The 23121-nt window shown below is 42.8% G+C and overlaps 2 protein-coding genes and 1 long non-coding RNA gene across 15 annotated transcripts in view; 1 reads left to right on the top strand and 2 right to left on the bottom strand.

Annotated features, from left to right (window-relative positions):
- Positions 1-12: 12 nt before the first annotated feature.
- Positions 13-1883, top strand: LOC141731427 (uncharacterized). The gene is made up of 2 exons (XR_012583531.1): positions 13-83; positions 472-1883. It is a non-coding gene; the product is annotated as an uncharacterized LOC141731427 (long non-coding RNA).
- Positions 1884-2029: 146 nt separating this feature from the next.
- Positions 2030-15907, bottom strand: KCTD7 (potassium channel tetramerization domain containing 7). Of its 5 annotated transcripts, none has more exons than XM_074557212.1 (6): positions 15651-15907; positions 13499-13608; positions 10831-11020; positions 9396-9565; positions 7046-7224; positions 2030-5256 (listed from the first exon to the last, which is right to left on the bottom strand). In XM_074557212.1, the coding sequence occupies exons 3-6, from the start codon at positions 10972-10974 to the stop codon at positions 4880-4882; spliced, it is 870 nt and encodes a 289-aa protein (XP_074413313.1). In that variant the 5' UTR covers positions 10975-11020; positions 13499-13608; positions 15651-15907; the 3' UTR covers positions 2030-4879. The 5 variants fall into 5 exon arrangements, 4 of the variants coding, with proteins under 4 accessions (XP_074413313.1, XP_074413314.1, XP_074413312.1 ...); XM_074557213.1 differs by having other exon boundaries at positions 10831-11023; XM_074557211.1 differs by having other exon boundaries at positions 13376-13608; positions 15651-15906.
- Positions 15908-16508: 601 nt separating this feature from the next.
- TPST1 (tyrosylprotein sulfotransferase 1) overlaps positions 16509-23121 on the bottom strand; it is a 29381-nt gene continuing 22768 nt past the window's right edge. For 3 of the 9 annotated variants that reach the window (XM_074557207.1, XM_074557201.1, XM_074557202.1), the window contains 4 exons: positions 19720-19770; positions 18794-18870; positions 17964-18011; positions 16509-17032 (listed from right to left, as the gene is read on the bottom strand). In XM_074557207.1, the coding sequence (XP_074413308.1) occupies positions 18855-18870; positions 19720-19770 (67 nt within the window). In that variant the 3' untranslated portion in view covers positions 16509-17032; positions 17964-18011; positions 18794-18854. The remainder of the gene's footprint in view (positions 17033-17963; positions 18012-18793; positions 18871-19719; positions 19771-23121) is intronic. The other 6 variants (XM_074557209.1, XM_074557204.1, XM_074557208.1 and 3 more) reach the window with 3 other exon arrangements.

Here is a 23121-nt window from a genome sequence, read left to right on the forward strand (position 1 = left end):
GCGGGACCGAGCCCGGAAGGAAGCGGGGCCGGGCTGGGCGGAGCGGCGGCCGCGGGGCTGAGGGGGCCGCGGGTGCGGTGAGGGTGAGCGGGGCTGGCACAGAGCCGGGCGCTGTGAGGGTGAGCGGGGCTGGCACACGGCCGGACCGGGCCGGTGCTGGGCTGGCACACGGCTGGGTTACTGCTGTGATCGCACCCACAGCTCCTCTCCTCTGTTTTTTGTTATGGAGCCCTCCCAGCGTGGCGCGTTCCTGCCCCGCAGCCTCCCTTCCTTCTCCAGAGCCCGCGGCAGCTCCGCAGGGCTCCAGGGCACGGCCCCGGCCCCACACGAGCACCCCTGAGCTGCCCTGGGGAAATATAAAAATACAAAATACCCTCTGCTATTTTAAACTCCTTTTTGCGTGCTCAATTCCACATTGTTGTGTGCTTGTTCTTGTTTCCATCTCTTTTTTTTTTTTTTTTTTTCCCTCAGCATGGACATCCCACTGTGACACAGGGAGCGCTTCAGCCGGACAGACGGACAGAAGGAAATTACTTCAGAAAAAGGGGAAATCCTTCTGAACAGAGGCAGAAAGGTTCTTTTTGAGCACTGCAGAAGCAGGGGCAGTGCTGTGTCACAGGGATGGGTGGGGAGGGAAGGATGGGATCAGTCATTGCAATGATCCATCCCAGCCCCTCAGCACACATTGCACCAGTGCCTCTGCTCAGGAAATGATAATAAACACCTAAGTGCCATTAAAACAGCTCAGGACAGAGATTCCTGGCTTAATTTTCATTTGCAGTCAGGCAAAGGACACTCAAATCCCAGAGAAGGTGAGGAAAAACACAGCAGTGGCTGCAGACCAGATGAGCCAGAATTCCAAATTTTCAGTATCATAATTTATTGCACAACACAACCTTTATATCCACGTTTTCTTCTATGTGTTTTAAATAAAAAACATACAGATTATATATTACCTGAACTGAAAAGTCAAAAGTATTAAGAAATAATACACTGCAGTACTCACAGTATTGAACATCACACATCAACATAATTATTAACAAAACACATTTGGAGAGAATTCCAAACCCTGATCATTAGCATCCAGGCTGGATTTTCAAAGGCATTACGGGTTACAATGCATAGACACATACAATTTATAATTCAGCAAAACAAAATCCATTTAGAAAAGTCACAGTGAAAGTGGAGGTAAACTTATCCTAAGCTCGTCTAAGTAAAATGAACTATGAACCGCTGTTCTGGAAAGTGATTTCCAGTTAGAGAATTATGTACAGGAGATAGAATTATCCTCTGAAATCTGCTTATTTGCAGAAAGGTAATCCAAGACTGGAGGGATTTTTTTTTTTCATAGCCCAAAATTTAGAACTATCTTGGGTTGTCTGTGCAGTGTGTGAAAACCTAAAAATCCTCAGGGCTCAGTAATGCCAACCACAACTTAAAGCCAGTGGGGTCTATAAATTGTCCAGGGTGAAATGAAGTTACAAAACCTTTAATTATATCAGTAATTAGCTGATTTTTAATTAATCCAATGGAATGCAATATACAAATATTTCCTTTTTCTTTCTCTTCAAGATTATTTTGAGGCCACTTCAAGGGGGTTGGGGTTTTCTGTACCTCACAAAACAATAAGATTTTCAGACTTTTCTCCCTCTCAGTTTTGGGCTGAATTCAGTAGTTGAAATTTGGGATGTGGTTGCTCATGTCAGAAGTACAAAAAGACCTTCCAAAGAAAACATGATTCTGCAGTGGCTGACTCTTCCAGCATGGAAAGGAATTTCCTACTGCTTTAGAGTGGAGAAGTATCTGAATATGAAGTTTGAATTTTGTTTTTCCTTCTATGACACCAAGAAGGGTCAAGAAGAAGGATAAAATTAAGATTTAATTGTCTGATAAAGGTGAGGTGAAGGAAGCACTTGTCTAATATCATCTGACTTTTAAGTCTAAAATAAATTTTAATATCACAGAATGTAAAAAGAGTCAATAATAAAATAATATACATTAAATATTCCTCTTACTACTGCTAATAGGAATATACATACAGGGTTTTCTCATTTACCAAAAGCCTTTGCAAATGACCTGATTCTAAAGAGCTTTTTTTTTTTTTTGTAGATACTGTAAACATTTAAAATTTCTAAGGCTAAAAACAGGCACAAGTCTTCCATGGACACTTATTATTCCTAAAAGCATTAAGGAATATATTCCAGATCTGCTATTCCTTTTGATAACAACAGAAATAATTGAAGTACAACATTATAATTCACAACGTAGATTCTTAATTAAAAAAGAAATACAGCTTAACCCTGACAACAATTAATAATATATAAGGAATATTCCTTTTGTTTTTAAATTATCTAGTACATCAAAATGACATTTCCAGATCTTTGTGTTGGGTGTGACTCAAACTTTATAAAGCTGAAGGAGGAACTAAACCATTTCTAAGAGGGTAAAACTGAAAAGTCAGCTTTAGTAGCACCCCAGATTCCCAAGAATGCAGGAAAAATCTGCAATTCCCTCCTGAAGCCACGTGGTTGGTGGCACCTTTGAGCAGATGTTCAGCCACTCCCCTCCATCCTTTGCATGAGGTGATTTTGTTTTGTGCCTCGTTAAGGTACCTGAGCCAACAGTCTGAGTTCAGGCTGGTTTGTCAAGTTTCCAGAGGTTTTCCCAACCCCTGCCAGCAGGCTGATCCCGAGGAATGTGAGCAGCAAGGCAGCTGCCGAGAACATTTGTCCTGGAAGTGCCACCACGCTCACCAGCAGGTGAGCTTGATGTCCTCAAGAAGTCCTTTCACCCCTCAATGTGCCACCACACTCACCACAAGAATATCTTGAAAGAACATTTGTCCTTTAGAAGTCCTTTTGCCTCTTGCTCTGCCACCACAACTCACCACCAGATGATCTTGAAAGAACATTTGTCTTTTAGAAGTCCTTTCACCTTTTGCTGTGCCACCACACTCACCACAAGGTGACTTTGAAAGAAAATTTGTCCTCTAGAAGTTCTTTCACGCCTTGCTGTGCCACCACACTCACCACCAGGAGACTTTGAAAGAACATTTGTCCTTTAGGAATCCTTTCACCCCTTGCTCTGCCACTACAATTCACCACTAGATGATCTTGAAAGAACAACTGTCCTTTAAGAGTCTTCTCACCCCTTGATGTGTCACCACACTCACCACCAGATGATCTTGGAAGAACATTTGTCCTTTAAGATCCTTTCACCCCTCAGTGCCACCACAAGGTGATGTTGTAAGAACATTTGTCCTTTAGAAGTCCTTTCACCCCTCGATGTGCCACCACACTCACCACCAGATGATTTTGAAAGAACATTTGTCCTTTAGGATCCTTTCAACCCTTAGTTTGCCACAAGATGATATTGGAAGAACATTTGTCCTTTAGGAGCCCTCAGTGCCACCACAACTCGCCACCAATGATCTTGAAAGAACATTCGTCCTCTAGAAGTCCTTTCACTCCTTGATGTGTCACCACACTCACCACAAGGTGATCTTGAAAGAACATTTGTCCTTCAGAAGTCCTTTCACGCCTCAGTGCCACCACAAGGTGATGTTGTAAGAACATTTGTCCTTTAGGAGTCCTTTCACCCCTCAGTGTCACCACACTCACCACAAGGTGATCCTGAAAGAACACTTGTCCTTTAGGAGCCCTCAGTGCCACCACGCTCACCACAAGGCGATGGTGAAAGAACATTTGTCCTCTAGAAGTCCTCTCACCCCTCGATGTGCCACCACACTCACCACCAGATTATTTTGAAAGAACATTTGTCCTTTAGGAGTCCTTTCACCCCTCAGTGTCACCACACTCACCACAAGGTGATCTTGAAAGAACACTTGTCCTTTAGTAGCCCTCAGTGCCACCACAACTCACCACCAATGATCTTGAAAGAACATTTGTCCTTTAAGATCCTTTCACCTCTCAGTGCCACTACAAGGTGATGTTGTAAGAACATTTGTCCTTTAGGAGCCCTCAGTGCCACCACACTCACCACAAGGCGATGGTGAAAGAACAATTGTCCTCTAGAAGTCCTTTCACCCCTTGATGTGTCACCACACTCACCACCAGATTATCTTGGAAGAACATTTGTCCTTTAAGATCCTTTCACCCCTCAGTGCCACCACAAGGTGATGTTGTAAGAACATTTGTCCTTCAGAAGTCCTTTCACCCCTCAGTGCCACCACACTCACCACCAGATGATTTTGAAAGAACATTTGTCCTTTAGGATCCTTTCATCCCATGCTCTGCCACCACAGGATGATCTTGAAAGAACGTTTATCCTTTAGGATCCTTTCAACCCTTAGTTTGCCACAAGATGATATTGGAAGAACATTTGTCCTTTAGGAGCCCTCAGTGCCACCACAACTCGCCACCAATGATCTTGAAAGAACATTTGTCCTTTAAGATCCTTTCACCTCTCAGTGCCACCACAAGGTGATGTTGTAAGAACATTTGTCCTTTAGGAGTTCTCTCACCCCTCAGTGTCACCACACTCACCACAAGGTGATCTTGAAAGAACATTTGTCCTTTAGGAGCCCTCAGTGCCACCACAACTCGCCACCAATGATCTTGAAAGAACATTTGTCCTTTAAGATCCTTTCACCTCTCAGTGCCACCACAAGGTGATGTTGTAAGAACACTTGTCCTTTAGGAGTCCTCAGTGCCACCACACTCACCACAAGGCCATGGTGAAAGAACATTTGTCCTCTAGAAGTCCTGTCACCCCTCAGTGCCACCACAACTCGCCACCAATGATCTCGAAAGAACATTTGTCCTCTAGAAGTCCTCTCACCCCTCGATGTGCCACCACCAGGTGACCCCGAAAGCACATTTGTCCTGTGGCAGTCCCCTGACCCTTCTCCGTGCCCCGCTCACCACCAGGTGATCTTGAACTCGTAGATGGGGCGCTTGCAGTAGTAGTGGTTGATGAGGTGCTTGTCGCAGACGCCGATGCACTGGTGCTCCACGGTGATGCCGCGCGCCGACAGGTCGCTGACGATGCAGTGCAGGAGGTCGTAGACGTCGGCCACGGCCTCCCAGGGCCCGAAGGACACGTCCACCTCGCAGTGGTGCTCAAAGAGCTTGGCCTCGCTCTCGCTGCGCTCGAAGCGCAGGGAGTTGAAGTGGGGGCACTCGTAGGGAGTGATGGGCATCTCCTCCTTGAACACGCACACCTTGAGCTTGGCAAACCTGGCCTTCCGCTGCATGGCCCGCAGCTTGGCGATCTCGATGATGCGCTCCAGGTGCTCTGCAGGGACACGGAGGGACGGGGCCAAGGAGGGGCCAGGGAAAGAGACCAAAAGCAATTATTCCATGTGAGAACTTGCACTGCAGCTGATCTCAGCAGCATATTGGCAGCATGTAGCAAAATACAGAATTATTCCATCAGTCTCATTATCTGGTGAGCTTGGTGGCCTTATTATATTAAAAATATATATAAATTAATATATTTTATAATTACACAATTATTCTATTCTATTCTATTCTATTCTATTCTATTCTATTCTATTCAACATATAAGTACATATAATAACTATAAATAATAAAAATATAATATTATATATCGTATAATATATATAGAATAAAATATAGAATGATCAATTCAATCTCGGTTATCTGCTGAGATTGGTGGCTTTAATATATTAAAAATAAATAAATTAATTAATATAGTATATAATTATATATAAAATATATAGTAAATTATATACATTATATAATTATATAAAATCTAGAATAATGAAATCAATCTCGGTTATCTGGTGAGCTTGTTGGCCTTATTATATTAAAAATATATATAAATTAATATATTTTATAATTACACAATTATTCTATTCTATTCTATTCTATTCAATATATAAGTACACATAATAATTATAAATAATAACAATATAATATTATATATTGTATAATATATAAAGAATAAAATATAGAATGATCAAGTCAATCTCGGTTATCTGCTGAGATTGGTGGCTTTATTATATTAAAAATAAATAAATTAATTAATATAGTATATAATTATATATAAAATATATAGTAAATTATATACATTATATAATTATATAAAATGTAGAATATTCAAATCAATCTCAGTTATCTGGTGAGCTTGGTGGCCTTATTATATTAAAAAAATATAAATTAATATATTTTATAATTACACAATTATTCTATTCTATTCTATTCAATATATAAGTAAATATAATAATTATAAATAATAAAAATACAATATTATGTATTGTATATTAGATATAGAATAAAATATAGAATTATCAAATCAATCTCTATCTGCTGAGATTGGTGGCTTTATTATATTAAAATAAATTAATATATTATATAATTATATATAAAATATATATTAAATTATATATATTATATAATTATATAAAATGTAGAATAATCAAATCACTCTCAGTTATCTGTTGAGCTTGGTGGCCTTATTATATTAAAAATATATAAATTAATATATTATATAATCATATATAAAATATATATTTAATTATATACATTATATAATGATATAAAATCTAGAATAATGAAATCAATCTCGGTTATCTGGTGAGCCTGGTGGCCTTATTATATCATATACATATACATATACATATAATATGTATATATATATAATTATGTATATATATATATATATACATAATTATATAATGAATGTATATTATATAATTATATAATGTGTAGAATAATCAAATCAATCTCAGTTATCTGGTGAGCTTGATGGCCTTATTACATTGCCAAGTTATCTGGCCTCACTACAAGGCCAAGTTTATTCACTTGCAATTGCTGACAGAACAAATGCAGCCAAACCCTCTCATTTGATAACCTCATTTCAGCCTAACCTTGCTCCCTTCCAAGCACACAAATCCACACCCTGGGATGCAGCAGGATGTGGAGACCTCAAAGATCCAAACAGCATAAAAAATACAGAATAAACTTCCCAGCTGCAATGGGAGCTGCGAGCAGACTGAAAGCACAGGTTGAACACTGCAATCCCACCAGAAGAAACAGTGGGTGCTACTTTGTTTATTTACCTTTGTAATATGGCATTAGGCCCAGGAAAGCTTGTCTAACTTTTTCTCCTTTAAGAGGCTGGACATCCTCTAGATTGTCCAGCAAGGGTGCTATGGAATAATACTGAGCCTCCTTGTACACTGAGCTCACGCGCTCGCGGGGCGGCAGCTCACCCGACCGCAGGAAGTTTAGTATGTCTCTAAAAAAAAGGACAAAAATATCATTAACAAACACATTTCTGCCAAAACTGCTGCAGGTGGGAAAGGACAGGAAATGCTGGATATTCACTGTTTGCTCTATTGAGACAGTAACTGAAATAAATGAGCCTGGTTCCCAACGTTTGTTTGTAAAACCGTTTGTCACGTTCAGCTTTCCAAGCCATTATTTCACATTTTGCCTCAGCTGATGTCAAAACTCATTTGAAAAAATATCAGTGGATTTTAAACCAAACATTCATTGTGGAGGAAACCATTTATAACACAGAAGAGGCCAGAGTGTTTCATGGGAAAGAAATTGTGGTCACTGCATTTCAAATTTAGGTCTGGGACAAAATAAACTTCTGCATTTTCCCAGAGAATCTTTTTCATGGACATTTTATTCCACACAGATCCAGCTGAGTGGATGGGACATCTGCAAAGTTTTCTCATCACAGATCAGGGGCATTTACAGAACAATAATCAGAATATTTAAAAAAGAGAACATTTCCTCTTATTCTGAAGCACTGTTCAGCAACAGGATCTTTTGACAGAGAGAAAAATCACTTTATAAGTATTAACCAACAAAACTCTTATCAAATAAACAAAAAAAAATCACTTTATAAGTGTTAACCAAGAAAACCTTATCAAATTAAAAAGCATTACTGCAATCTTAGAATGACAACAAATACAGCACCTGCTAACCTGGCTCTCTGTTCCAGCTGGATTTTCAATGAGGTTGATAACATCACAAATTAATTGATTTTCCAACAATTGCCTCATGTAAAGTTACAAATTATTTTAGAATAAACACAGTGGTTTAATCTACCTCTGTCCCAGATTATGGTACAACCCAAAAGTGCTTTGAAAATAATGAATTGCTCCTCTGTTGAAGGCAATAAGGAAATGTCTATAAAGGAGCAACAAGAAATTTGGAATAAATTGCAATGTGTTCTTTGGGAAAAGACCTGAACCCAGGAACACCGATCACCTTTCTTAGCAATCTCACCCCAGCTCAAGCACACCATTAGTAATCATGGTTAGTTTAATTAAAAATGAAATTAAAGCTGAGCAGGAAGGAAGGAATCCTGGAGGTGAAGGAATATGGCACTAGCAACAAAAATAATTCAGAAAAATAATTTTTTTAAAGGTTTGAGCTTTATTTTAGCAGTTGTATCCTGTTTAAAGATTGAAAACATCACATTTTCAACTGTATAAGAATCCTAGATTAATTTATTCCTCTCCCTCTTCCTTACAGATACTGAATATCAATTCAAACCCAGTGCTGGGCAAGGAGTTTCCTATTTCCAAACACTTCTTTAAACCATCCAAACAACTTGATACCTTGAAAGGAGATACTCTAGGGGAGACAATGCACAAATTCAAGGAGATGCTCTAGGGGAGACAATGCACAAATCCAAAGCATTTCTTGTTTTTTCTTTTCCCATTGCACAAAGAATTTTTAACTGCATCCTGTGATGCTTTGAAGGTGTGCAATGTTAAATGCTGCACTTCAGGGAAAAGAACTGTTAAAAACAAGTTTAAAAGGTTACATTTAAGGGGAGTTGGAAACCTAAAGTAGATAACATTTACTGATCAATAAGAGAAATTAAGGGATGGATACTGGGAAATGGACATTCAGGTCAGTGTATGGGGAAATACTTGGGGGGTTGATTTCTGACCTCTGGCTGAAAACTCATTGTCCTGAACAGAAAGTTCTAGATGCAGGGGATGGGATGCTGAGGTACATTTAAAGGGAGGTGTTAAATGCTGCACTTTAGGGAAAAGAACTGTTAAAAACAAGTTTAAAAGGTTACATTTAAAGGGAGGTGGAAACCTAAAGCAGATAACATTTACTGATCAGTAAGATAAAATTAGGGATGGATACTGGGAAATGGACATTTAGGTCAGTGTATGGGGAAATACTTGGGGGGCTGACCCCTGGCTAATCAATCACTCGATGTCCTGGACAGAAAGTTCTGGATGGAGGGGATGGGGATGCTGAGTGACTGACAGAGAGCCAGGGTGGGGATTTGGGGATGATCTCAGCAAAGGAAAGGGATTACACAGGTAAAGGGAGGGGGTACAATCTGGGGTTATCCATTAGGGAAAACTATTGGGATACAAAACCAAAACCATCACAGAGTATTACAAAGTGTAAAAGCACAGCACGTACCCGAAGTAGGTGCCGTCCCTGTCGATGAAGTACCTGCCCTCGGCGTCCGTGGGGATGTAGTGCCTGCCGCTGAACATGGCTGCCAGCATGGTGTCCTCGTACCTGCGCAGCGTCGACAGCCGGGTGGTGAAGAACATCCCCCCCACGTTCAGTGGGACAACTTCTGGGAACTGCAAAAGCAACCAGTGTGGGATCTCAGCACCTCAGCACTGAGGTGCAGTCACCGAGAGCACCCTTGGGGGGCTCGGGAGTCCTGGAATGTTCCAGAAGTGTCTGGTGGCTGGACTTTGATCCTACACAGGAGACGACACCTGTATGAGGACAGGAGGGTTTCACCGGGGTGAATGGTGAAGGGATTGGTTAGTTAGAGAGTGAAACACAGGGTTTAGGATTTCTGTACAGGGGGGTTTAGAGAAGTAAGATGGAGGAATTGGGGCGTGTCCTGTCCTTCTCCTTCTTCTTCTTCTCCTCCATCTTCTGTGGTGATGGTGGCACTTTGGGATTGGTCATTACTAAAAGTGCACTGGGCAATAAGGGTGAAAGGTACTGGGGAAAAATGATAAATATTGTACACGTAACTTTGGGTATAAAGATAGGTGACCGCCCGGAGGGAGGGGATTGTGCTCATGGCTGGCTGCTGAGCAGAGCTCTGTCGGGCCGAGAGAAAATCTTTTAGATAAACAATTAATAAACACCGAGACTGAGAAAAGAACTGAAGCCTCTTCTGCTCCTTTGGAACGCGGCTGCCCCAAGGCCACCCCGGGCCTTTCCAGGCCATCCAAACAGCCGAAAATCGGACACCAGGACATCAGAAAGGAGCTGCCAAAAGGCACTCGCAGTTTGCCAGCGTGTGGTTCCTGCCCCACTGCCACGGGTCAGGGAGTCTGAGGGGTGAAAATTTGGATGTTTGGCGGCTGGGAGGAATCGGGGAGTGGTTTAATTGTAGCTGGGAATCTGAAACAGCAGAAATCACTCAGCTGGAATAGCAGATATTTGAGGTATTAATGCTTCTTCTTGGCTTTTTTGGGGAAAGGAAACAAAACAAAACCTTTCCCAGTCTTACACAGTCAAAGACCTTTCCCAGTCTTACACAGAGAAGAAAAAACAAAAAGGGAAGAAATCTCAGGTCAACCTTGGGACTTGCACTCTGCTGCTCCTTTACACAACCAGACCATACTTTACACTGCAAAAAAAAAAAAAAATCGCATTTGTTTACATCAGGCCTAAACCTTACTATCACATCCCAGGCTGCCTTAAGGACCAGAATAAACACTTAATTGCACGTCTCAAGTCCAAACCTGGATGGAACTTGTAAGTAAAGCTGCCGAGCTACTCAAATACATTCAAGAGACGGAGTTTTATTCAAATCCTGAATTCCTCAGCAGCTGAGCCGTCTGCGCTGCCGCGATCGTGCCCATCTCAGGTGAGCTCTTACCTGCTGGGGCAGCAGAGGCAGCGCTTGTCCTGCCTGGGTGGCGGTGGGAGTGGCCGGCTCTTGGAAATCATCCTCTGCATCCGAGCTCGACATGGCATCATCCGGGGTGGCACTCGCTTTGCTCTGCCCCGTGACTACCACCATCCCTCTGGCTCTGGGGAGCAGCTCTGCTGGGTAGGAGGCCGTGGCACTGCTGGAGGGAGACCCAAATTAATCCAACCCGGATTACCCCGAGGGCTGCGCGCTCCCCGCGGCGGCCGCGTCACCCCGAGCGCTCCCACAGCAGCGGCGGCGTTATTGCCGGGAGGGTGAGGATGAGGATGAGGAGGAGGAGGAGCAGGGATGAGCAGGGATGAGCAGGGATGCCGGCCACCCCCGGAGAGGCTGCGGGCACGGTTGCTGCGAGGCCCTCCAGCCGCCGAGCCGCTGGCAGGGGCTGGAAGAGCCCGGCATCCATTGGCTGCGCGGTGCAGGGAGCGATTGGCTCCGGCGCGGCTTTGCAGGAAAATGTCATTTGCTGCGAGGATTTGGGTGGCCGCTGTCCCAGCCTGTCCCTCGCCAGGGGCGGGATGCAGGAACACGGCCCTGCCAGGGGCGGGATGCGGGGACGCGTCCGTGCCACATTGGCGACACCCGGCTCCGTCTGCCACCTCCAGCCGGGCACGGGGAGGGCTCTGGAATTCCCGGGAATGGGAAAAGCGGGATCGCTCTGCAGCCGGGGACAGCAGGGCTTCCCCTGCCCGCTGCATCACAGCACCGCACACACGCGTGTGAGACACCAATACTGAACTCTACAGCACACACGAGTGTGAAAAAAACCACCAATACTGAACTCTACAGCACACACGGGATGTGAGACACCAATACTGAACTCTCACAGCACACACGGGGTGTGAGACACCAATACTGAACTCTACAGCACACATGGGGTGTGAAACACCAATATTGAACTCTCATAGCACACACGGGTGTGAAACACCAATATTGAACTCTCACAGCACACACGGGGTGTGAGACACCAATATTGAACTCTCACAGCACACACGGGGTGTGAGACACCAATATTGAACTCTCACAGCACACACAGGGTGTGAGACACCAATATTGAACTCTACAGCACACACGTGTGAGACACCAATATTGAACTCTCACAGCACACACACGTGTGAGACACCAATATTGAACTCTACAGCACACACGGGGTGTGAGACACCAACATTTAACTCTCCTTAGCACACTGCTAATTATCATCTGAATTTAACACTTCGAGGTTTCTCATTCCATCCTCAGCAGGACAATGGGATGCACAGACAAACTGCACCACAAAAATAATAATTGCAAGGGAAGCCCGCTGCTCTCCTTACACTGTGTTGTGTAAAATCCCTGTTCTCCAAACCTTCTCTCAAATCACTACAAAATACAGAAAGAGGAGGATTATTTGCACAAGCACATCTGGCATGTTTACTTATTAACTAAAGGATGCTCCCCTTCAAAATCAGGAAGAAAAAATGACATAAAATTTAAAAAAATCTGCCTTAATAATGCTGCTAACAGTTACTGTGCACACTGTTAGATCTCAGCTCTTAAAGGAAATATTGAGTTCTGAGGGAACCCAGACAGAGCTGGGATGCTCCTGAACAAAACTGGAACTTCATGGAGACAGGATCATCTCCACACCTCCTGAAAATCTCCACATTCTGTGGGGGTGTCCACAAAATTTGGAGATGAATCCTAGATCCTGTTTAACACCCTAATAAACACAGATAAGTAGCTACTGGGAAGTTCCAAACATCATTAAGAGGGTTGGCTGAGCTCAGAGAGGGATTTAATTTCTTTTCTCTACAGTTCAGAATCATTTTTCCACCCCAGCCCAATGCACAGGCAGATAAATAAGGATGGAAGAGCTTCTGAAGGGCCACACCCTATTAACAATTTTAATATTTGTCCTAAAACAAATTTTGTTCTGACATCATCAGTTATCCAAACAACTCAACAATGCCTCACAGATAAAGAATAGACACAATATAAATGAAAGATTATTTTGTTAGGGATTCCTTTAAGGAAGTAAACAAATTATCAGCCAGAAAAACTTACAGATCAGCATTTATAAGATGCAGTCAAAAACTGAGAGTGAGCCTGTACTTACTGTGAAAGTATTATTTATAAAGCTGCCACTTGACACCAGTGCTTTGGCTGCTATTTCTAGTTCTCTTTAGAGTACTCAAAAGAACAAAAGATTGACCAAAAATGTGTTCTTGGTGTGCATTTTTCAAGGATGTCCCATAGATTTCACTAAATGGAGTTTAGTGTGAATAAACAACATTTCCTCCATTAACTATGTCAGCATTATTGACCACAGGATGGGTTTTGGGGTAAGTTCATCCATTTGGCACTGCACCAAAAAGGGCCCCTTTCCTAAGAGAGCTAGAGGCCTGAAGAAAAGAGATTTTCCTCCCTCTTTCATAATCTCCTTCAATATGACACCAAGGTTTAAGAAAAAAAAGCCATGAGACAGCATTAATTGTGCTGTGCTCAGGATACCAACCTTCTGTGCCATTGGAACACCCACACAGAACAACCCCTCAATAAAGAGGTTTAGGCCATGATGAGAGCAGGATCTGGAGAACCAGGAGTGGCAATAAAAAGATCAATGAGTGACCAGCTGAACCTGTTTTCTGATGTTCATTAAAAGGTGAGTGAAGTCCCTCTCTGGGCTGGCTTCACCTGCTCACCCAGGGAGCAGTGAAACAGAGCTGTGCTGGCAGCAGCAGAGGCCTCCTGAAAGAAAACCACAAGTTAATCGCTGTATGTCATGAAGAAAACACACCCACCTCAATCCCAGAATAGTTTGGGTTGAACTGGACCTTAAGGATCATCCAAGTCCACCCCCCTGCCATGTCCACAGACCAGGCTGCTGCAAGCCCCATCCAAACCTGAGCTGATCCTTCTCTTTGCACTCAAAGCACCAGCAATAATTATTTTAAACTATGTGCAGAAGTATTCCCTTGTTAAATCTCTCATTAAATTTACAGAATTTATTTATTTAAACTAAGCAAATGCCTCCATTTCACTTTCAAATACATCTAGGTCTAGATCAACAGAAAACACCACCGATAAATAAAATTATCATTGAATCAAGTATCACATCAGCAGCATCCAACTCTACCAGAAATGCCTCCTTCCAGTCCTTCCACCTGCCCTTTAAAAGCATTTAAAAGCTTCCTGGAGCTTTGTTGGGGACAGCTCAGTAAATGAGCTGGCCCTGCCAGTTTGCCTTCATCCCCCAGAGAATGACAGCAACCTTTGAACTGGGCTTGATGCTGAGATTTATAAAAGCTTTTCAAGGCTCTGCTGTTCTCTCAACTTCTCCATACTGGTTTAAACAACTTTTTCTTAAATACCTTCTGAGGTGTTTTCTTAAATACCTTCTGCACCAGTGTTGGCAAAGTTACAAACCCAAAAAAAGTTACATACCAACAAAAAAATGACATATTGGTTATACAGTCAAAGCGTTTTCTATCAAGGTTCTGATGAACATCACAGGAGCCCCACACAAACTCCTGTTCAAAGGTAACGCTTTGGGATGGGCTTTTATGAGAATTTAGAAAGCTCTCCCTTTTTAAAAAGAAACTGGGGTAGATGAGACCTGATTTAGGAAAGTCTGCATCACCAGCTTCAAGAGACACAGATGATTGTAAGGTTTGTGTGAGCACAGAGGGAAAAGAAACAACATCCAGTAAATTCCAATGAATCTGTGTCAAAGAAACATCCTGGAAGAGGGGCAATAAACTGGACTGTAAAATCCCATCATCATAGTCACAAACAGCACAGAGTATGATGAAAGGGCTGTGTAACTCAGCTTTACAGCTGAGAGCAAAGACAGCTGTAGGGATGGGCAGAATGGGAGTGTCCATCCCAGTGACCCTGCAGGACAGCAGGGACACCTGCCTGGGGCTGGAGTGACCATGGTGAAGGACAGAGGGGCTGCACTCACGGGTGCCGGCACTGCCCCTCATGGAATCCCACAGCTTTGAGGACATCAGGGCTGACACTGCTTTTCATAGAATCCCAGAGCTTTGAGAACACCGGGGCTGCTCTCACTGGTGCTGCCCCTCACGGAATCCCACAGCTCTCAAGACACCGGGGCTGGCACTGCCCCTCATGGAATCTCAGAGCTTTGAGAACACCAGGGCTGACACTGCTTTTCATAGAATCCCACAGCTTTGAGGACACCAGGGCTGGCACTGCCCCTCATGGAATCCCACAGCTGTGAGGACACCGGGGCTGCCCTCACTGCCACTGCCCCTCATGGAATCCCACAGCTTTGAGAACACCAGGGCTGACACTGCTTTTCATAGAATCCCACAGCTTTGAGGACACCAGGACTGGCACTGTCCCTCATGGACTCCCACAGCTTTGAGGACACCCGGGCTGCTCTCACTGGTGCTGCCCCTCACGGAATCCCGCCGCTCTCAGAGCTCGGAGCCGCCTGACAGCTGTAGCAGCACAGGCATCACCACAGGGGCAGCACAAACCAGGCGGCGGGCACGCCAACACTCAGGCAAATAACCAACAATTCATTCATAACTAATTAAAAATTAACTCTCATAATGCCAGGGGGACGCAGCCTGACCGGCAGCACCGCTCGCGAGGGGCTGCCCCAGCCGCTGTCCCTCCGCTCCCCTCACCCCTGCAGCCCCGCGGCCTCCCCGCCGCTCCCTCACCTGCCGCGGGTCGGTAGCGGAGCCCCGGCGGGGATGGAGGGAGGGGATGAGGGAGGGCTGAGGGCAGCGGGGCCGGCTGTCCCCGCCCGCGCTCACCTGCTGCCCGCCCGCGGCCGCCGCTCCGCTCCGCTCCGGCCCGGGGGAGCGGCCGCGCCCCCGCGTCACGTACGGGCCCATCCGGGTCCCGGCGGGAGGAGCCGCCCCGGCGGCGGCACCGGGGCGATCCCGGGCGGCTCCGGGGAAGCGCCGGGAACGAACGGGGGAAGGAGCGGGGCTCGGAGCGGCCTCGGGAGCGGCGGGGCCGCGCTGCCCTCAGGCGGCACCAGGAGCGCGGGGATCGGCCGCCCTTCCTCACGGCACTGCGGGTTTGTCATCGCCACACACGAGAAATGGAGGAACGGAGGAAAAGCAGAACTCTGTCAGACCCACAATGCGAGGAAATATAAATGTTCTGGCACCAACTCCTCTCCAAACCAGTGGGGAAGGCTGAAACCGCCTTCAGCGCCCTGAGCCAGCGAAAGGAACAGAAATTGAGCCACAATGACCATCCCAAAAATAACTTATGGAATAATCATGTTCCACGTTGTATCCTAAAGATCGAAACTTTAGGGTACAACTCACAGCAGTTTTCCCCCAGCAGAGCATCTCTGAACAAAATTGCTGTTAAGGAAGAAATTCAAGAGTCTAAAATTACCTACTTCTACCTGCAGCAAACAAATCTCACATTACACCTCTGAGTGGGACACTCCAATTTACTATTTCTTCATCACCCAGCTATTAAAAGCAAACAAAAAGCATTAAACTGCAAACCTTAAAATAAGATCCAAACCCACGACAGCATATCTTCCCTCACATCAATATCTTGAATTATTACTAACACATCAATATCTTGAATTATTTAAATTTTAACTTGGAAACAAGACCATTAATTAATAAATAAATAAACAAAAAAAATCACATTTAAAGCATTTATTTTGAAAAATAAAATACAAAAGATCATTGAATTGTAATTGTACATGTAATTTATCAACTTTTTTTTCTTTTTAAATAAAAGATATTTAACATTTTTCACATATGAATAAAACAAATAACTTTTCCACCAAGAATCTTCCAGGACAAGCACAGACCACTCTTGAAAGCTTTGTACATTTAAAACAAAACTGCTACAAGAAACAAAAAAAATCTGAAGATGGAGCCCTGTAATTAAAACAGAGGAGCAATTTCAGAGACAGGCATTGCTTCTGCATTTTTTAAAACCTTAAGAAAAAAATAATTGTGCGAATGTAATGCAGTTCTACATTAACATCTGTGATTTTTTTTTTTTGTTTTTTAACAGATTTACATGCGCTCACAACAGCAAAATTTGGAACAAAAACAGATGAAAGAAAGAGGAGAGAACATTCTGAAGAGAGCAGGCCAAGAGCAGCACATCTCTGATGCCAGGGGGGATCCTTCCCATGGAAAAGGCAGCAGCTGATCTAAAGAAAAAGAAATAAAGTGATGTTGGAATATTTTCTGGTGATATTCAGGTTTTTATCCTGGACAGCATTTTGGAATTGCAAATATTGCAGAATTAAGAGCAGCCACTGTTGTCTCAGCAGGTGGGAATCACTGCCAGGACAAATCCCATTGTAAGGAATGGAGCTGCTTTGTTCCTCCTTTATAATTAGAAACACTGCTTGCAGCATGGTGTAAAAAAAAAGATATATATTGATTTTCCACTGACATCCCAAAGGCTTGTGAGCCAGTGGGAAGTTATGCTGGGAAGTTCCCAGTTTGGTTTCTTCAGACAGAAATATTGCAGGTTGAAACCCATTTTTCAGAGCTAAGTGGCAAAGTGAGGTTGATGCTTTCATTATTTTAAATTGACTGTGTGAACAGATGATGGTTTCTCTATTGATTTCACAGTCAAGGTCTGTAATTCATCTCTGGGAAGATTTTAGAGCCATTATTTCTACACAGAGCAGTGCTTTAGGCTATATTTAGGGTGTTTATATTTATGGTCACATAAGGATCTATTTTGGGGATATTTGCAGGGCACACTGCTTTGGGCTATTTTAAACTGGATTTAAATTTTGCCATCTTTTGTTGTCAGGCCAGAACATCTGACAGCAGAAAAATCCTGGATTAACACAGGAAATCTTGTATCACTCATTCCTTAACTGGTCTGGAATTTACTCAGCTCCCTGCAAAATTTTGTCACTGTTTATTCAGTGACTAAAAAGCAGATTTTTGGAAATACTGGCTGTGAGATGTTAAATCAAATATCACAAACCAGCTCTTCTTTAGCAGCTTCCTTTAGAAAACATAACTTCATATTTATCTTACCCATGGAATTACAGAAGTTAAACAAAAATCATCTTGAACTAAGAACAACAAATAAGCAGAACTGCAATGCTCTTTTATTACCTTCTGTGCAAGAAATGTCCATTTTATCTTCTATTCCATAGGTTCAGTCTGTCAAAAAAATAATTAAAATGAAATTAGCTATTTTACATTAGAGGACAAAAATATCAGTACCCATGTCTGCTCTCCAAACCTTTGAGTTCTTTAGTTACATTATGTTAATGCTAAAGGAGAACACTACCAGAAACAATTTGATCCGGTTTTTATGGTTTAAGGAATATTCTTTCACTCTTCCACAGTGCTTAATTTTGTCTTTTGGATGGTCTGTCTTTGCTATGGATAAATCTGCCCAGATTTTGGTAAATATTGTCTTTAAACCAAGCTAATTGTATAAATTCACCTCCTGGGATTTAGCAGGAACCTCCCTATCCTGTGGAGTGAAGAAGGAATTTATCAGAGTGGTTCTGGGTACCCCAGGATAACTGAAAACCACTGATACTGTATTCAAACAAGGATTTAAAGGATTTATTAAAAACCCAGGATTTTTTTTTGCTAGCACACCATCTACACACGATGTGCTCAATTCTGAATGATCTCCCTGCATTTTCCACCAACCCCTCTCACAATATTTCCCCTCCTGGTAAAGCACATCCCACTCCTGCAATCCCAGAGCAGCCCCACGTGGCAGTGAGCCCAGCAGCACACATGGACAGACACTCAGGGACAGGGACAAGGCTGGGATGGTTCTCCAGAGCTGAGCAAAGCAGGAGCACTGAGTGATCCAAGCAGGCAAAGAGCCAGGAAAGCCAAGGCCACGTCAGAGATCACACAAAGGCTGCTCAGAAAGGTTTGGTGGCCACAGCAGGGTTATTTTCTGAAAACATGAAACACACACTACAGCTATGCCTCTTTTACTGCTCCACGTTCATTTTATCTTGCCACGAGACTTCCTTTCTACTGTCTTCTTTGGCTGGAACAAAAGAAATCAGTTTTCCTTTTTAATCAAATGATTTTTATTTGAACAAATGGAGAAGTTAAAATGCTTTGTCTGCGGTAGATTCCTGGGTATTTTTAACCTGTTCAATCCCTGGAAGTGCCCAAGGCCAGGTTGGACAGGGCTTGGAGCAACCTGGGATAGTGGAAGTTGTCCTTGTCCATGGCAGGGGGTGGGAAAAATTATTTTTAAGGTCCTTTCAACCCAAATCATTCTGGGATTTTACAATTCTGTGATATCAACAAGATCCTACAGTTTGAGAGCTTCTCAATAAGGGTTTTTCTTTGGTTTTTATTTTTTTTTGTAGGTCCCTTAGGGAGCTGATGACAAAGAACAGCATTTGGGGGGTACCAAATTGTGAATTTTCAGTAAAACCTCAAGTTCCATAGCACACTATTAAATCAACACCACCCCTATCCATGGCTGGGTTTGTTGACTTTGATAAAATCTCTATTTATTTTTAAAATCTCTCAGTATTTATAACCCTGCCCTCTGGACTAGACTTGCTTTAAACCAAGATAAGAAAAGATAAAGCTCCTCTAGAAGTAACAAACTTTGCAGTTTTGTCCACAAAAAAATTTTCCTTCCATTTCACAGCAATATTGAGGCAGCTCAGGGTGACAAACACCACTCTTCACCCTGGAGTTCCACACGGATTCAGGAGAGGTTTGGGATGCTGAGTTCAAGATTCCACCTCATGGATAATCAGCAAATCTCACCATCAATCAGAAAATCAGGCTCATGAACAAGTGGTTTATAAAATAAAGGCTGTTTGATATCCTTTGCTGCTACACCCACAAAAAGGAAATGAATTCCATACTGTACCTGTGGCACTTCCCTGAGGAAGTCAGGAAGCTGAAATTCACCTTTATAGACCTGGAAAAACAAACAAAAATTTATGTTACTCAAAGGCCTCATTCACTATTGTTTGAAATGCTGAAGAGCTTGTTAAAGGAAAGAGAAAAAAAAAGAAAATAAGTTTTGTGTTGTTAGCATCCACTAATGCTAGAACATCAAATATTCTGGCATATTGTCTTCTCTCTAGAGGATAATTTTTAAAAGCTCTTTGCTTCTGAGAATAAACATTCTAAAGGGCAAAAAAATGTATTCTGTTCTTTTATTTTTCCCAAAACAAAAGTATATTTGCAAAGTTTTACCATCCTGTCTACTGTAGCACAAAGACTGATCATCCCAATGTCATGATTGTGATCTTGTGTAATAATTTCAAAATAAAAACTTTAAAAAGGGCACAAACCTATTTGGAAAAATCCCTAAATCCAGGAAATGGGAATGGGGCTCCTCCAGACCTACTCAGAAAAATTCCTTGAAGGCAGGAAATGGAAATGGAGCTCCTCCAAATCTATTAAAAAAAATTCCCAAAGGCAGGAAATGGGAATGGGGCTCCTCTAAACCTATTCAGAGAAATTCTTAAAGCCAGGAAATGGGAATGGGGCTGCTCCAAACCTATTCAGAGAAATTCCCAAAGCCAGGAAATGGGAATGGGGCTGCTCAAACCTACTCAGAGAAATTCTTAAAGCCAGGAAATGGGAATGGTGCTGCTCCAAACCTACTCAGAAAAATTCCTAAAGGCAGGAAATGGGAATGGGGCTGCTCCAAATCTATTGAAAAAAATTCCCAAAGGCAGGAAATGGGAATGGGGCTCCTCTAAACCTATTCAGAGAAATACTTAAAGCCAGGAAATGGGAATGGGGCTGCTCCAAACCTACTCAGAGAAATTCCTAAAGCCAGGAAATAGGAATGGGGCTGCTCCAGACCTACTCAAGAAAATTCCTAAAGCCAGGAAATGGAAATGGGGCTGCTCCAAACCTACTCAGAAAAATTCCTAAAGGCAGGAAATGGGAATGGAGCTCCTCCAAATCTATTAAAAAAAATTCCCAAAGCCAGGAAATGGGAATGGGGCTGCTCCAAAGCCTCACCCTGAGCTGCCCTCCCTGGTTTGTGTCCCAGGAAGGAGCTCCAGCACTCAGGGCATGTTTGTCACCACTTTCTCTGCTCTCCCATGACACATGAGCAGATCCCAAAGCCCAGCTGGTCAATATTCCTCAGGGGCTGAGCCAGCTCTGAATTTCCTGCCCTGGTTCAGGACTGGATTCCCTTCCCAATCCATCCCTGGCATCCAAGGCTTCACTGAGAGCAGGAATTGCTGCACACCCTCACTGTGATATTCCACGGTTCAGATAAAACAGGAACAGCTCTCATCTGTATTCAGCCACTGGCATTCCCACATGGGAGCATGATGAAAAGTCACCCTGGGCAGAAATTCAGTGTGTGGCTACTGGAGCCTTGCTCCACCATAAATATTTATAAATCAAGGAGAGGATTTCTCATTTTGTGCTTTTATCCAACTATTTAAATGCAGGTTGTGTCCCGGAGAACAGGAATGGAAGTTACAAAACAACATTGTCACAGCAAAAATGTTCCAGGATAACCTCAGCAAGGGTCACCAGAAAAACCAGGATTTTGTGTGAGGTGGAAGGAACAGACAGGAGCCTTCTGCTTTGCTGGGAATTCTTAAATTAATCCTGATGGTGACAGCACTTTGTGACTGATTCAGAAAAGGACAAACCAGAATCCTCCTCCTTTCCTTCTCCTGCAATTCTGACTCAGTCTAATCTTTATATTGCACATCTCAATTTGTGTCTGCTCCAAAAGCTTCACCTCTGCAGGAACAGCATTTACCCCTAACAAACACCTAACAGCACATGGCCAGATCAGCAATATTAAGAAGAACAATGACACTCAAAGCAAATGTTTTGAGGGTATTTTATATCATATTCACATGAAAATATCAGCATTTACACAGCACCATTTATCCAGGCAAAGCCAAAGCAGGGGCAGGCCCAAGGTGAGGCTGAACACAAATTTTGGTTCAGAACTGACATCACCTAAGGGCTGGTTTTGTCAGGAGGAGACTGCACAAAAACTGGTTTAAAGTAGCTCCAAAAACAGAAATGGTCCCTTTTGAATCAAAACCCAGGCACCAACAACAATCCAGAAATCCTAAAAACAATGACTCCATCTGCAGCCAAAGAAATTAAAGGGGCTTCAGACTCCAAATTCTTTTCTGACCAATTTGTAAGTGCAGAACACATCACTCACTGTGGCATCACAGAGACAGAAGCAGGATATTGGAATTATTTCCAGTCTTAGCAAGAACTCAGTAAATTGAGGAGAAATGGGGTTTATAATTTCTAAGGGAATTATTTTGCAAGCCCAAATGGAATTCCAGCAGAGGGGGATCTGAAGCCTGTGTCAGTTCGTTGTTCAGTGTTGGCAGTATTCAAGCTGTTCTATTAAAAACCAAAACACATTCTTATAGCCAAACTGAATGGATATTATTCTCAAAAAGAGTTCAGAAAACAATTTTCACATCCAGTTGCCTGAGAAAACCCCTTTAAACACACAGGGAGAACTTCAGAAATGTGTTTAAACCCCCTTTAAACACACAGGGAGAACTTCAGAACAGAAGTGTAACCTAGAATTCTTTTTTATAGAAGATTAAAGCTTTTTTTTTTTTTTTTTTTTTTTCACCCACTTTCCTGTCTGCTTTGGAAAGAGTCCCATTATATTTGGACAGTTCCAGTACACAAAAATAATGGGGTTTTTTTGTGTAAAAGTCACTCTGCAACTAAGTGTTCTTGGACTTGGTAAATTTTAAAATATCCAAGCTGTAGAGGATAAGATGTTTAATTGTAAAAGGAAAAAAAATTAAAAAACACTGGCAAAAGCAGAGCTGAGCCCCTTTCTAGAACAACTCCACAGCACATGGAGTGCTCATCTTCCAGATTGTCCTGAACTTTTAAGGCAGCTTTAAAGGTTTACACAATTCTTCACCTCTGCTGGGGCTGCCAAGGAAGGGCCATGGGAGATGTAAATGTTTACCCAGCAGGGACAACACAGAGCAGGATCTTACACAGGCCCAGCAATGCTGCCAAAAGGCAGCTCCAACCACTCCTCAGCGTGCATTTTGGGTGGGAATAACTCTCTTTGTGCATTATTAATCTTATTTGTGCTGAGTTAAGGGGTTTGGGGTGTTGTGTTTGTTGTAAAAATGAGATAGCAGCACCTCTGGAGAGAAATAATGAAGTTGGGAATCCATGTGTTGGAAGAAACACCCACTAAAGGGAATATTAAACAAATATAGAGAGGACTGAGAAGTCTGTGCTGTTGTGGTCACATGGAAATGGAATAAACCCCAAATTTTTG

The sequence above is a fragment of the Zonotrichia albicollis genome, chromosome 22 (genome assembly GCF_047830755.1).
Source record: "Zonotrichia albicollis isolate bZonAlb1 chromosome 22, bZonAlb1.hap1, whole genome shotgun sequence".
Taxonomy (NCBI): domain Eukaryota; kingdom Metazoa; phylum Chordata; class Aves; order Passeriformes; family Passerellidae; genus Zonotrichia; species Zonotrichia albicollis.